The sequence below is a fragment of the Pteropus alecto genome, unplaced genomic scaffold (genome assembly GCF_000325575.1).
Source record: "Pteropus alecto unplaced genomic scaffold, ASM32557v1 scaffold45, whole genome shotgun sequence".
Lineage (NCBI taxonomy): Eukaryota > Metazoa > Chordata > Mammalia > Chiroptera > Pteropodidae > Pteropus > Pteropus alecto.
Genome location: NW_006442491.1, coordinates 23,686,197 through 23,700,695, shown reverse-complemented (window position 1 = coordinate 23,700,695; position 14,499 = coordinate 23,686,197). Strand labels below are relative to the sequence as shown.

The 14,499-nt window shown below is 48.1% G+C and overlaps 1 protein-coding gene across 1 annotated transcript in view; it reads right to left on the bottom strand.

Moving 5' to 3' along the window:
* BPI (bactericidal permeability increasing protein) overlaps positions 1 to 14,499 on the bottom strand; it is a 28,177-nt gene that overhangs the window by 9,102 nt on the left and 4,576 nt on the right. Inside the window, exons 4-10 of the mRNA XM_006921806.2 lie at positions 13,027 to 13,188; positions 11,726 to 11,789; positions 7,333 to 7,396; positions 5,847 to 5,938; positions 2,749 to 2,925; positions 1,507 to 1,566; positions 1 to 142 (exon numbers count right to left, since the gene is read on the bottom strand). The exon at positions 1 to 142 is cut by the window's left edge and continues 12 nt beyond it. Coding sequence (XP_006921868.1) covers positions 1 to 142; positions 1,507 to 1,566; positions 2,749 to 2,925; positions 5,847 to 5,938; positions 7,333 to 7,396; positions 11,726 to 11,789; positions 13,027 to 13,188 — 761 coding nt within the window. The remainder of the gene's footprint in view (positions 143 to 1,506; positions 1,567 to 2,748; positions 2,926 to 5,846; positions 5,939 to 7,332; positions 7,397 to 11,725; positions 11,790 to 13,026; positions 13,189 to 14,499) is intronic.

The window sequence follows — 14,499 nt, the reverse complement described above, 5'->3', positions numbered from 1 at the left end:
AGGAGGAGTTTGGGAGGACAGCAAAGGCCTGGGTCTCCAGGACAGGGGTGAGGGCAAGGCCAGCAGGGGATATGGTGAGGCGCGGTGGGGAGGAGACCCACAGGAGGAGCTGCACCTTCATGTCGGGGAACATCGTGGCCACCTGCAGTCCCCAGTGGGGCAACCAACAAAAGGAGCAATTTTATTTAAATGTTTCTAAATCCTACCTTGTCCTGGCCCAAATAAACACCTCCAATGTCTTCTCATTGCTTTTTGACTAAATCCTAAAGGCTGCACGATCTGGTAACTGGTACCCTGCCAACCTCACCCAACACGCCTCCAATGCCAGCCACGTGGGATTCCTGCTCCTCAAATATGACATGTTGTCTTCCCAAGACCCTTTGCCCTTTCTGCTTCCTTTCCCTGAGTGCTTGTCCCTCCATTCTTCCCTAGCCTGGTTCTTTCCTTTCTCTCAGGTTTGAGTTCAAATGTCACCTCCTCAGAAAGCAGTGGTGACTTCAAGGGGGAATGAGGAGGGCTTTGGTGACACTCCATCTCTGCTGGCCTCCAGTCCTCCCCCAAGTAAACTCACTCACAGTCCGAGTAAAAATAATGTGATTGTTATGCAAATTAAGCTTATGAGTCACATTTCCTCCACACCAGTACCTCCTGTACAAAAATTTCTGAGTGTTACCACTGGAGAGGCTGTTAAGGACTGAATGTCAACCCCCCACTCCCAATTCATATATTGAAGCCCTAACCCCCACTGTGGCTGTATTTAGAGATGGGGCTCTAAGGAAGCAATTAAGATTGAATAAGGTCATCAGGGCGGGGCCCTGATTCAATAGCTTCCTTATAAGAAGAGACACCAGAAAGCTCACTCTCTCCGTAGGTGCTCACAGGAAAGGTCATCTGAGGACACAGCAAGAAGGTGGCTATCTACCAGCCAGGCAAAGAGCCCTCCTCAAAAACTGAATCTGCTGCCACCTTCATCTGGGACTTCTCAGCCTCCAGAACTGTGAGAAATAACTTTCTATTGTTTAAGCCACGCAGTCTGTGGCATTTGATTACGACAGCCTGAACTGATTGAAACAGAGGCTTTCCTTGGTCACCCTGTCTAAAGTGATCTCATCAACCTTTTGGCTTCACTTATCACAGTTTGCATTTCCTTTTGTATTGTTTTGAGTGCCTGAATAATAAGTTTCTCTCTCCACTGGATGGGAACTCCAAGAGGGCAGGGATATGGTTTGTTTTGCTGGATGCCCCTGGCACATGGTGGGCACTAAATACATATTTGTTGAATGGATGAGCCCCAGCATCCACCCGCACACCTGGGCACCTGACTGCTGGGAGCATTTCTCTGTTTGGGGGATGGGCTGCACAAAGCTACTGCCACTCTCTCAGGCTGGACTGCCTCTGGATCTGGAGTGGGGCTCTCATCAGGCCACTCAGCAGAGCCCTGTCCTCCTAACACCCCCAGACCACCTCAGGAGCTGACTTTATAAAAGGGAGCAGGCCTTTTCTTACCTGGGGTATGAGAGTTCCAAAGAATTTGGTCGTCAGTCGGAATTCGGATTCCTTTGGAATCTGTAGCAAGGGAAGAAGAGAAGAGAATTCTGGGGGATTTTGTTATAAACTGGGGGTGAGCAAATACCATACGAGAGTGAGAGACTGAGTGAGAGAATATATAAATAGACAATGGCCAGACCACATACGACAATGGAATGCTGACCCACACCTTCTGTAGTATGTTATAAACTGGGGGTGAGCAAATACCATACGAGGAGTGAGAGACTGAATATATAAATAGACAATGGCCAGACCACATATGACAATGGAATGCTGACCCACACCTTCTGCAGCAATCAACCCAAAACAGTCAGTACTGGTCAGTGACTACCCAATTTTTTTGCCCTCGAAAAAGCCAGATATACACCTAAATCAATCACATAGGATGCCCAGCTTCTATTAGCCCACATCCACCTTCCCCAAGTCAACAATCTCCCTAAGCACACACCTGAAGCCCTCTCTTTTTCTCACTATAAAGTTTTCCCACCCCTTTGCCTACCTTTGAGTCTACCAAATGCAAATGATGGTGGCTGACCCCCTTACTCTGAAGAGTTCTCAATGAGTGGCCTTTGTTTACTTCCGCAGGGCACAGGTGGGGTTCAGCACCCCTCTGGTGGCCCTACAGAGAGGGAGAATCTGCATCTCTTCCAGGAGCAGCATCGGAGGAACCCTATGTGGTTGGTGACTGGGTTGGGATCTGGTTGCATCTAGACTCTGGAGAGGATGGTCATCTCCTCATTTTACACATGGGAAAACTGAGGCCCAGAGCAGGACTTGGCCACAAACATACAGACTGAGACAATGACAGTGATGATGATAATGGCAATATGATGCTAAGACTGGATTATAGAGCCTGGCGTACAGCAAGCACTCATTCAATGTTAGCTGTATTACACATCAAGTACTTCCTACCTGTTAAGCCTGTGCTGAGTGCTTTTCATGTATTTATATCTCATTTAATCTTCATTACCCCCTTGAGAGGAAGCTATTGTTCTTGGTATTTTATAGGTAAGGAAAGTGAGGTTCTGAGAGGTTGAGTAACTGGCCAAATCTGTAGCAAGTGACCCAGCTGCAAAAGAGGGGGCTGGTATTCGAACTCGGGTCCGGCTGCCTCTAGATTCCAGACCTTGATCTCCCCCAAACCAGACTGTCTGCTGCATTCTGAGTCCTCTTTCCACACCAACCCCGGCCCGGCCTTACCATGTCATCCTTGAGGGTCAGGTTCAGGACTCCAGACTGTTGGTACACGAGCCCGGCCGTGTTGAAGAAGTAGTCGGAGATGCCCAGGTACACCATGAGGTCGTGGTCGGTGGGAAAGGCCAGTGCCGGCGGGGCAAAGGGAGGGGGGCTGCGGTGGGCCAGACTGAAAATCTCCCCCTGGGGATGGAGGCGACAGAGTGAGACTGGCATCCTTCAGGAATCATAACTCGATGGGGAAAAAACCGGCTGTGGGTACCAAGCACACGTTCACAGAGCAGGAAGCCATGGCCAGAAACCAGCAGTAGCATCACATGCCTCTTGGGTGAAGAGAGTTGCACCAGGTCACTCAGGGGTAAGTGGCAAACTGGAATTGAACCCCGGCCTCCAGGGTCCGGGAGTATAGTCCCATCCATTGTATTGGCTCTGCCTCAACCTTGCCAGGAAGCACAGAAATTCTACTAAAAGAACAACAGCCTCTGTGTGTTTTTTTAATCTATCAAATTAGCAATGATTTTAAAAAGAGAAGTAAACTTTTGTGTTGTATATGTCATTTAAATCTATGCTATCCAGTTTTTGGTGAGTGTTTATATGCTGCTGGAGAATATATGTTTATAGTTTTCTGAAGGGCAATTTGGCAACATGCTACAAAAGCAGATCATTTATTTAGCTAAAAAAAATAACACGGAGTTATAAACAAGCAAATTGTAGATGGATACATGGGGTAGGATACCATTTATGTAAAATTTAGAGGCCTATAAAACACACTGCATAAGAATTATTGACACACAAAGGTATGGAGTAAAAGTATAAAACACAGACATGCAGGACGCACACTGGTGTCATCAGTGTGATTTCCTCAGGGGGATGGGATGAGCTGGTTAGGAGAGGGGGCCCAGGGGGGCCTGAACTATTTGTTTCTATGACATTTCATTTCCCAAAATATCAGAGGCAAATATGACAAAATGGTACCATTTCTTAAATCTGGGTGGTGATTTCATGAGAGTGTGTAATAGTCACCGTACCTCTGAATCATTTCATCACTGAAAATTAACAACCATGACACCTACATTGTAGAATTCCAGGCGACTCTTAAAAATAATAAGATGGACATATGTACCAACCAGGGTTCATTGCTAAGACATGTCATTCGGTGAGAAAAGCAAGTGGAAGAACGGTGTGGATCCATTCAGGGGAACAGATCTTCAGGAAAACCTAGATGGGTTTTTGTGATTGAGTATTCGAATGCCTAGAACCTGGAAACTGGAGGGCTAACACCCCCCCAGGGCTGACAGTCATTACTTTTGAGTAGGAGACTTGGGGAGGGGGTTGTGAGAGGGGGAGGGGAATAGGGCAGGGGTGGGGAACAGGACCCTCTCATCTCTCATTCCTTAGGGATAAGTATGTATCCTTTAAATCCTTTATTCTGCTGTATTACTTAGATTTTTCTTTTTTTTCCTCTTTATTTTTTGACATTCGATATTATTTTATATTAGTCTCAGGTGTACAGCATAGTGGTTAGACATTTATATAATTTATGAAGTGATCTTCCGATAAGTTTAGTACCCATTTGCCACCATACATAGTTATTATAATATTATTGACTATATTTACTAGATTTTTTTTTAAAAAGCATACTATTTGGTCCAATAATTTCACTTGTAGAAAATAGTCTAAGGGATCTACCTACCAGAATGTTCACAGCAGCTCTGGTTATGTTTGTGGGGAAAAAATGGAAAGAGCCCAAATGTCACCACATCACTGAAAGACCCAAGAGCCAGTTTAAGGGCTACAGGAGGGCATCCTGGAAAGATGAGCCCAATTCACTGTTCTGTTTTTAAAAAGTTGTAAAACAATATGTCTAACATCACTCATGTAAAAATGTGTATATTTATTTCTATGTCTGTATGTGATTTTTATGTGTATTTGTTTCTGTATCGTGTGTGTGTGTGTGTGTGTGTGTGTGTGTGTGTGTGTGTGTGTGTGTATGTGTGTGTTCCTGGGTCTTGGCATAGACAAGGACTGGAGGGTTGGAGGAATCTAACTTGTATGTCAGTAGTGCATACCTCTGAGTTGTAGTATTTAGATAATCTTTCTCTTTCTTCCTTCCTATTTGTTTATTTCTCTGCTCCTCTGTAATTTCTAAATTTTCTTTTCTTTTTCTTTTTTGTTAACAAATGTGTTTTAGAACAAACGAGTAAACAGTAAACAGCAAGATAATCACCAACTGTGGAGAGCCTGAATGAGGGACACCCAGAAAGAATTCAGGAAGGGGGACCTACTCCAGCTGGGGTGGAAGGGGAAGGCTGCCTGAGAGTAACGTTTAGCACAGACCCACCTGGAGTGTAAGAAGCCAGCGGGTAGAGCGGGGAGGGGAGTTCAGGCAGAGGGACTGGATATGACAAGGTCCCTGATGAGGGAACAACTGTGACGTGTTGAGAAAGTACAAGTCCAGTGTATCTGGTTGGAGGGTGGTGAGTGAGGAGGAAGGGGCATAAAATGAAACTCCATCCATCTGTCCTTCCATCCAGCCAATAAATATTTATTGAGCACCTACTATACGCCAAGCACAGTTCTAGGTGCTGGACATACAATAAAGAACAAAGCAGTCATAGGCCCTTCTCTTTCATCCTCGTGAGGGAGATAGACTTGTAACTGTGCGTGCATGCGTGCGTGCGTGCGTGTGTGTGTGCGTGTGTGTGTGTTAGTAATAAGTGCTGCTGAGAAAAATAAAGCAAGATATGGAGGAAGAAAAGGGAGCTGTTTTAGGAGCAATGATCTGAGAAGTCATCTCTAGGAAGAGGATATTTGAGCAAAGACTTGAAGGAAGGCAGTGAGAGTTTATGTGGATATCTGGGCGAGAGCCTTCTGGGCAGAAGGAGCAACAAGTGCAAAGGGCCTGAGGAGAGGGTAGGCAAAGTGCATTTCAGGAATGGCAGGGAGGCCAGGGTGACTGGAACAGAAGATGGAGCAGAAGAGAGTGGAGTGGGGGAATGGTTGAGGACAGAAAGGAAGGGGGTGGAATCACTGTAAGATTTGTTTCAGATGATGATGGGGAACCCCTGGAGCGAGGGTATATGATTCTCAAGAGTAAGTCTCACCTTCAGCTGCACATCCAAGGTCTCAGCTGTGACTGTCGGAGGTGACAACAGTGAGTAATCGATCCCAGCCACATTATCTATCTTGGCTGTCACTAGAGGGGAAGAAGATGGACTATGAGCTGGCTCCCCATGGCAGCATCTTTGGGGCCTGGGATGCAGGGTCAGCACCCCCTAAAGTTGAATCAAAAACTGCAGTGCTAGTTCCATTCACATCTCCTCTAAGGAGCCCACCCTGAGCTCCCTTTAAAGGAAAATGAACCCACATCCCACACTCACAGACACCATCTTCCTCCCTTCTTCCAATAGCTCCTAGATGAGGCTGAAATACAAGGTCAAGGAGCAGAGAGAACTGGGCTTGAATCAGACTCTGTATGACCTTAGACATGTCCTTTGCTTCTCTGAGCCACTTTTTGTTATTCGTAAAATGGGATAATACTGGTGGCTCATTGGTTCTGGAGAAGCGAATGAGAAGGTGTATGCCTAATGCCTTGTACGTGGTAGGGCCTTGAGAGCCAGAAGGCATTGATATTAGCAGTGATACTATCCCAGGCTGAGCCCAGGCTGGCTCGGGTCTGAATGGTTTCTCTGTTTCCCAGCAGTAATCAATGAGAATTAAATAGCCCCTCCTTCCCATGTTAGAGGCTCAAAAATGGCAACTTGTCCAAGATGGCACATCTGGTGAGTGACGGAGCTGAGACTCAAACCAATATCTTTTTCCTGCCTGATGAAGTTGAACTTTAGACACTGCAATGGCATTGAACATCCCCAGGATGGGCTCTGCCCCTGGAGAGAGTGGGTGGTGCCCGGTAGAAGGCAATGCATTGTCAATGGGCACGGACTATGTGCATGCCGTGCCAGGCTTTCCAGAAGTCAAAGTAGCAGTTTGGGGCGCAGACTCTGGAGTAAGGAAACCTGAATTTGGATCCTGCTTCTGCTTCTTACTGGCTTTGTGATCTTGGGCAAGTCACAGCTCCTTTCTGAGCCTCAGTTTCCTCGTGGTAAAATAGGAAAGCTGAGAGGAGACAATTTTGCTGGGTGCATGGCCCATGGTGAGCACTAGGCCAGAGGGGCCCTCCCTCCCTCACTACAGCTCTTCGCAGTTTACCAAGACCTTGAGGTTAAAGAGAATTGTCCCCATTTTAAAGATATGGAAACTGAGGCCCAGGGAGGTGAAATGACCGGCCTCAAATCTGAGGTCAGTATGTATGTCTGGCCTCAGAGAGCTGGGGGTATTTGGTTTTATGGCCTCTACAGGGATAGGGGAATGAGCAAGTGTGAGCTGCTTTTCCGCCTCATGTCTGGACCTGCCAAAAGGACCCAGGCCAATAGATATCCAACGCCAACTGCCATTTGAAAATAATCTGTTCTATCCATTCCCACCCAGGCCCAAGCCCATCTGGGAAAATCTCTGGCTCCATCACACTCTCTCTGTTTCCCTTCCCCAACCCCCTTCATACCAACTTCCTCAGCCCTGCCCAGCACTCACTTGTCAGTGTCTGGAAATAAGGTTCCAGCTTGGAGGACACAGAACTGGTCACTACCTCGCAGATCTGGGAAGAACGAAAGAAGTGATCAGTGAGGGCTTCCCATAGCGGAAAATGTCCTTGGGGAATAATGATCTAAACACGTTTTGATTTCCTGGAATGTTTCTTCGAAAATCATGAAACTAATCAAGTTTCCCTTTTCTTTTTGGCCACCAGGAAGCTCAGAGTCCAACGTGTAGCCTGGAAATAGTAATTATACATGACTGGATGGCCTACATGTCTGCACTTTATTTCCTGCCATAGTATGAAACTTTCCTAATGGGTATTTATGTTTTCTATTTAATGCTTTCCTAATGGGTATTTATGTTTTCTATTTAATGTGAGGGTTTTGTTTGTTTGTGTTTATTGGTTTGCTTTTCCTGTCTCAGATCCTTTGTGAAATGAAGTGAAAAACCAGCAGGAGGTGATCAGTGGTTGGCCTTCTGTCTGTGCTTCTGGGAGCAGGAGGCGGGCCCTCTGCTCAAGTCTGGGTGGGCACTGTCACCTTGGCTGAGCGTGGCCAGAGGAGCCTCCTGCCCCTCACATGACCCACAGGGGAACAAGCACAGGTCTAAGAAGACTTGGGTCCCCTGCTGATTTTGCCACTGAGGAAGTGACTTCACTTCTCTAGGCCTCTATTTTCTCATCTGTAAAATGGAATGCAGCAGGTTATATTTTCCATTCCACTTGCTCTTCTGGAATATGGCCTGGCCACACACGGAGTCTGTGTACTCTCCCCTAGAATCTGGGAGGGCATGGTCACTTGCAACAGAAGTGAAATTGTATAACTTCAAAGATGAGGTCACGAAAGGTTGTGCAGCTTCTATTTTGGTCTTGAAATGCTGCCTCTCTGGTCACTCCCTCTGGGAACCTACTGACATGCTGTGAGAAGCCCCAGCTCCATGGTGAGGCCACGGGTAATTGCTCCGGTACGCAGTCCCACCTGAGTGGAACCTTCAAGTCTTTCCAGCCCAGGCATCATGGATGGGGTGGTTCCAGCCTCGAGCTTCGGGTCTTCCCAGATGAGACCCAGACATCATGGAGTAGAGACAAGCTAAGCCAGCCCTACCATGCCTGTTGATTTCCTGATCCACGGAACGCGTAAGCATTATAAAGTGGTAATTGCTTTATAATACTATATTTAGAGCTATTTGTTTTGAACCGATAGCTGGAAAACAGGATTAATATCACAGGCTTCCCTAACGTGAAGGCATGGGGGCTGGAGGCGGAGTGGCCAGATAAGTTCCCACCTTTACCATGTGGCTCAGCCCAAGTCTCAAGTGACCTTCGCATCATTAATCCAACTGAGTCTCTCCAGTCTTTGCCTTTTCTGACTGCTGGCGGCCCTTGGCATGGTGGATCACTGTCTCTTAGAAATTCTCTTTCTAGAGTCCTGGGACCAAGGACCGTCCCCTTTGCCTGTCCCTTCACCAACTCTTCCCTGGTCACCCGGATGAGCTGCTCTTCCCTCTTGAGGATCAGAGCTCCTGGGGGCTTCCTTCGGGGCTCCCTGCTGCTTGCACCCACATGCTCTCCCAGAGCCCTGCCACATGCACCCATGGCCCCTGCTATGGTCCATCTGCAGGTCACCTGCACCTGATGTGAACAGGTCTCCACACACCTGGCAACTCTCTCTGCCTGAGGACCCTCCCTGCTCCCTGGTCCTTGCTCCCAAGTGCCGAGGCATTAAAGCTGCCAGTAACAGCCCCAACCAAAAAGGGGTGAGGGTTGGTGGATAAATTTCCCAGCTTCCTCACCCTCTGGGAGCAGTTCTGAGGCATGTGTCCCACGGTTCCTCCGAGAATCATCCACAGGACCGAGTCCCAGTTGCCCGCAGCAGTAGCCCACTCAGTAATGCTCCTGTCCCTGCTCCCCCCACGCCCCTCGCTGCGCTGCCTAGGTTGGCCTCCTAATAAACTTCTTGCACCTGAATCTTTGTTTCAGCACCTGCCTGAAGTAGACCCAAGAAAGTCACCTCCTCCTTGCTCCTGCCACACGGCCAGCACACAGAACTGGGCGTGCAGCCCACACTTTTCCCCTGAGCGCCAGCCTGAGGAACCACCTGCCTCCCAGCCACAGGCCCCCAAGGCCAACTCATCCCAACCAAACCTCTCAGTTTCTTACTCCCGCTCAGGGCCGCCCCCCATCTGCCCAGAGGGCACCTTCCACACTTCCTCCTTCCCCTCTGGCAATCAAGTTATTTCATCTGGGGGACGAAGGGAAGAAGAAAGGAATGAAGGAGGGAGAATCTTCGTTTTCCTGGAGTGTGTTTCTATCTCATAAGACTCCAGATGTCCTAAGAGGACTTAGAATGCTATTCTCTAAGGAGCCTGTACCTCTTCTCCAAGTGGCCCAAAGGTGCAAGGGGCAGCACATCTGGGAGCTGGGGCCAGCTGGACTCTTGGGCTGCCTGTCCCTCTGCTGCTGGCCGCCAACGCCACTCACTCATGAGCCACCAGATGGCTCCAAAACACAGCGAATCACATCACAGCCTGGACCCTGGCTTCCTGCGGCTGGCCCCCACTTCCCATGCTCCATCCCATCAGACTCCCCACATACATACCTGACACAGACTCAAGCAGGCTCTTCCTTCCCTCAGATACCCACCCTTCACCCTGGTTTCCTTGGGAGTCCACTCCTCAGCTCACTCCTCCCCATTTCGGGCCCTTCCTACCACCGTGGACAACCCGGTCACCTCATTCATTCTTTCATCCACCTGTCAGTTCATTCGTTCCGGCCAGTACTCGTTTCTAAACAACATCTTGTTATGCTTAAGAGCTTCGCCTCTGAGGTGGGGTGGCCTGGTTGGCATCCTGGCACTGTCACTTCCCCTCTCTGTGTCTCAGTTTACTCGTCTGTGAAATGGGGATAACCGTAACACCCCTCTTGTAAGGATTTTGTGTGGATTAAACTCTAGAACCCTTGTAAAGAGTTCTTAACAGAGTGCCAAGCCCACTGTAAGCACTCAGCCTATGCAGGTCATTCTGCTCCTCCTCGTCGCCACCACCATCATGGTCACCAACACCATCTTCACTGCATCATCTTCACCACCATCATCTTCCCCACCATCATCTTCCCCACCCCACCATCATCATCATCTTCGCCAGAAGCAGCAGCATTATCACTTTTTAGGTAGGCTGCTATTGAGAGGCCACTCTTAAGGTATTATCAAGAAATTACTTGTTTTAATAGTTCCGAATGTTAAATATGAGCTAACACTCCCCTCCGATTATTACTTAATTACAAAGATAGTTGAACTATGGGTCTGCCAGGCCAGTGGGCGAGCAGACTAAGGATAGCAGCAATCCTTACAATAGCTTGGTGAAGAAGGTATTAATGTCCCCATTTTACAGATGATGGAAGTGAAGTTCAGAAAGGTCAAGTAATTTGATTCACGATTACACGGCTATTTAATCCTTAGAGCCGGAATGAAAATCTAGAGATTCTGACTCTCATAGCTATTCTATAATCCACTGTTATGCATTTTGACAACCATGCATTGATTAAAAAAAAATTTTTTTTGACAGTGTGCCTTCAGATAAACGATCTCATTTGTTTGATGTCTCCCCACCCACATTGTTGATGCCTTTGACTGAGAAACCCAGCGTCTCCCATCTAAAAGACTTCACAGCCTCCTCAGTCTCCCCAAGAGCGCTGCCCCCACTCTTGGCCCTTCTAGCCATTTCACAGCAGCCAGAGAAATTGTTCTAAGGCACAAACCTAGCCAGGTCACCCCCTTGCCTAGAACCTCCCCACTGCCCTCTAGAGAAAGGCCAAGCTCACTTGGCTTGCAAGACAGGCCCACGGGATTTCTAGAAGTTGATGGTGGAAACCCAGCCCAATGAATGGCCCCTTTTCGCCACTGAAGAAGTTGGCTGGCGTGGGAGGCGGCAGGTTAGGGTGAAGGCTGGGTTAGAGCACTGGCCAGTTCCAGCCTCGGGAAATGGTTTGGCCACACGCCAGTCTAGCAGCTTCATTAATCGCATGTTTTCTGTGTGGGGAGCACCACAGATGGGGTTCAGGGTGGGGTGGGGATGGGGAAGAGAGGGTTAGAGGAAAGGATGCTGGTTTCTCTGAAGGGAGGAATCTTGAGGGGAGAGCAGAAGCGGTCTAAGTGGACATGGGCGGGAGGCGGGGGTTACTGGGTTGTGATGTGACCCTTTCTTAGTCTCTCACTGGACTCCACAGAAAAATAGACGTGACCGAATTTTAGATCTGGACTCATCATTTCAAAAGGCCATAAGGACTGCTGGAGAGGCCTGGGCGAGAGCAGAAGTGTCCAGTGATGCATGAGGTGTGTGGGTGGGGAGGGCCCCGCCCGCTCTGACCAGGGAGGAGAACCTGAGCCCCTCCTACCTTGCTGTTCATGGTGTCTCGCAGCGAAGACTCGATTTTTTTGTGGAAGAGTTGGATCAGCCACCTGGAGATTGACATGTGGGGACAGGTATGAGGCTTCCCAGGTGTCCCTGAGCTGTACTCAGTAGGCTGCCTCATCTGGGAAGCCGTCCTTCCTATTCCAAATAGACCTAGGCACCCTTGTCCCTGGGCTGCAACTGCACACGCCCCATCAGACACCTCTCCCCCTGTGTGCAGTTATCTGTATAGGAGGTTATTTCTTTAATAGGGGCACAGCTGGGCTCCTGCCCGCTCTCAGCCTCATTTCTCACTACTCCCTTTCCTCTCTGCAGGTCAGCCACACTGCTCTGCCATATCCTCTTGTGTGCCGTGCCTCCTCCCACTACAGGGCCTTTGCACATGCTGTTCCCTCTGCTGAAAACACCCCCAACCCCAACACCTATCTAATTAACTCCTACTTATTCTTTTCATCTTAACTCAAATGTCTTTTCACAAAGGAAGAACTGGCCAGCTCCCAGGCTAGTTCAGATCTTCCTGTTCTATGTGTTCGCAGCACTCTGTGCCTCTTTTTCTTAGTTCTTATATCCTTTTGAAATGCTTTGTGAGCCACTCATTGATGCAATGATTTGATTAATGTTTGTCTTCCCCACTGGGCTGGAAGCTGCAAGAGAATAGGGACTGTGTGGCTAATAATCTGGGGCCAGATATTCCTGGGCTGAATCCCTCCCAGTACTCGCTAGGTTATTTCCTATTCTTTCTGTGTCTTGGTTTGCCATTATTATATAAAATGGGTAATAGCACACTAACCTCATAGTCATTGTGTGGATTGAATGGGATAAGGCACATGCTTAAAACAGGGTGCACCGTAAGCCTCCAATAGCTGTTAGCTATTTCTAAATTGTTATTGGCCACTGCTGTTTCCCTAGCACGTTGCACAAGCCTGGTGCATACCAGATTCTTAGTTGATGTTTGTTGACTGGATGAATGGATGAATGCCTATAGCTTTACGGTGAGGATTGTATAACTTAGTGCAAATATAGTGTTTAGCCCAGAGCCTGGGGCATATAGTCAGTGCTCAGTAAAGTTTGCTGAATGCATGTTGAATGAACAAGTGACCCTTCAAGTTAGGGACGGCGTCCACTCCATCTGTGGACCCTTGTCCCTCCCCTATACCCGAGGTCTCTGAACAAGGCCTGGCATGGAGGTGGCACTCAGTGCATGTTTTCTGAATATGGGGATGATTAGGACAGTTCTCCCTGATGTCCGTCCTCCCATCCGCAGTCCCAGGAAGTCATACATACCCCAGGCTGCTGCCTGAGATGTGTATGCGGACACTGTCAATCTGGTTACTGCAGCTGGTGCAGGTGATGGTGGAGTGGCCAGAGGTGGGGTCACAGCTCAGCTTCAGATCAGCTGAAATAGAGATACCCTCCACGCTCAGGTAAAAGTTGCCTTTGGTTTTGCTGAAGGGAGACAAAGAGGAAAGAGTTGAAGCAAGCACTTTCTTCTCCACTGCCAGTCGAAATTCACTTCAATGCTAGAAGGTAGTTTTGCCATTATTCCCACTCCAGGTGCAGAAATGGAGTTCAGAGAGGGAGGCTGCTTGCCCAAGGTCACACAGCAGCTGAGTGAAAGAGCCAGGTCCACCTGACAGAACCCTGCTCTTACCCACTGCCTCAGCCTCTGCCCATGCTGTGTGGCTTTGGGAGCGTTTCTTAACCTCTCTGAGCTTCAGTTTCCTTACCCAGACCCCGGATCAGAAGTGAGACACCAGTATTGCCGCTAAAAAGCTGGGTGTTTCGGGCCAATGACTTTAATTAATGAATGCTCTTGTTTGTTAAATGGGGTGAATAACTCCTCCCTCGGAGATGAAATATTTTAGATAAGACAGGGGACATGAATGTAGTTTGTCAACGCTTATATAATGGAATGAAGTATTGTTACTTTTTTATGATCAGTAAGTGAAGTGAGATGCAAAAGGGCCCAAGTAAAGAGTTAAGTAATTCTTGTCATAGGGAATGGACAGACCTGGGGGTCTTTGTAAGGGAGAGAAGATTCACAACCCTCTCTCCACCAAAGCGTCTTCTCTTCAATTTTTTTTCCCTGGATTCCCCACAAAACAGAATTTGCTAAAGTGACTGGTCAGTCCAAGGCCACTACCATTAGCAGACAGGATCACTGTGGTGAGAGCCCAGTATTTTGTTTCAGAGTTGTGGTTTGGATGATTTGCCCCAATTTTTCACTCCTCTGTGCATCCCTATGCTCACTCTTGCCTATGTTGGTGGCGGGGGTGGGGGTTGGTGCATTTCCACGCTCTTCACTTTTGGCTTAGCCATGTAACTGGCTTCGGCCAATGGCATATCAGTAGATGTGACCGTGGGCTAGTTCTGAGTTTAGACCTTAAGGGCATCTGCATGTTTTTGGTTGCCCTTTTGGCTCCCCTGACATCATCAAGAACATGCTCTGGGTAGCCCACTGATCCAGAGAGGAGGAGGAGACACAGGTGGAGCACAGCTGAGCCCAACCTAGATCAGGGAATCCCAGCCAACACAGAGATACGTAAATGATAATATATGACCTGTTTTAAGTCACTGAGTTTGAGATGCTTGTTACACAGCAATAGCTAACTGATAAAGGTATAAATTAAAGGTCTCAGTTAGCCTTTCATCCTAAGCCACATGGCATGAAATCAGCCTTGCCAGTGTCCTTCATCGAGACGAGGACAAATGTTCAGCTATTAGCCAAGGGTTATATTGAACCTTCTTACATGAAAA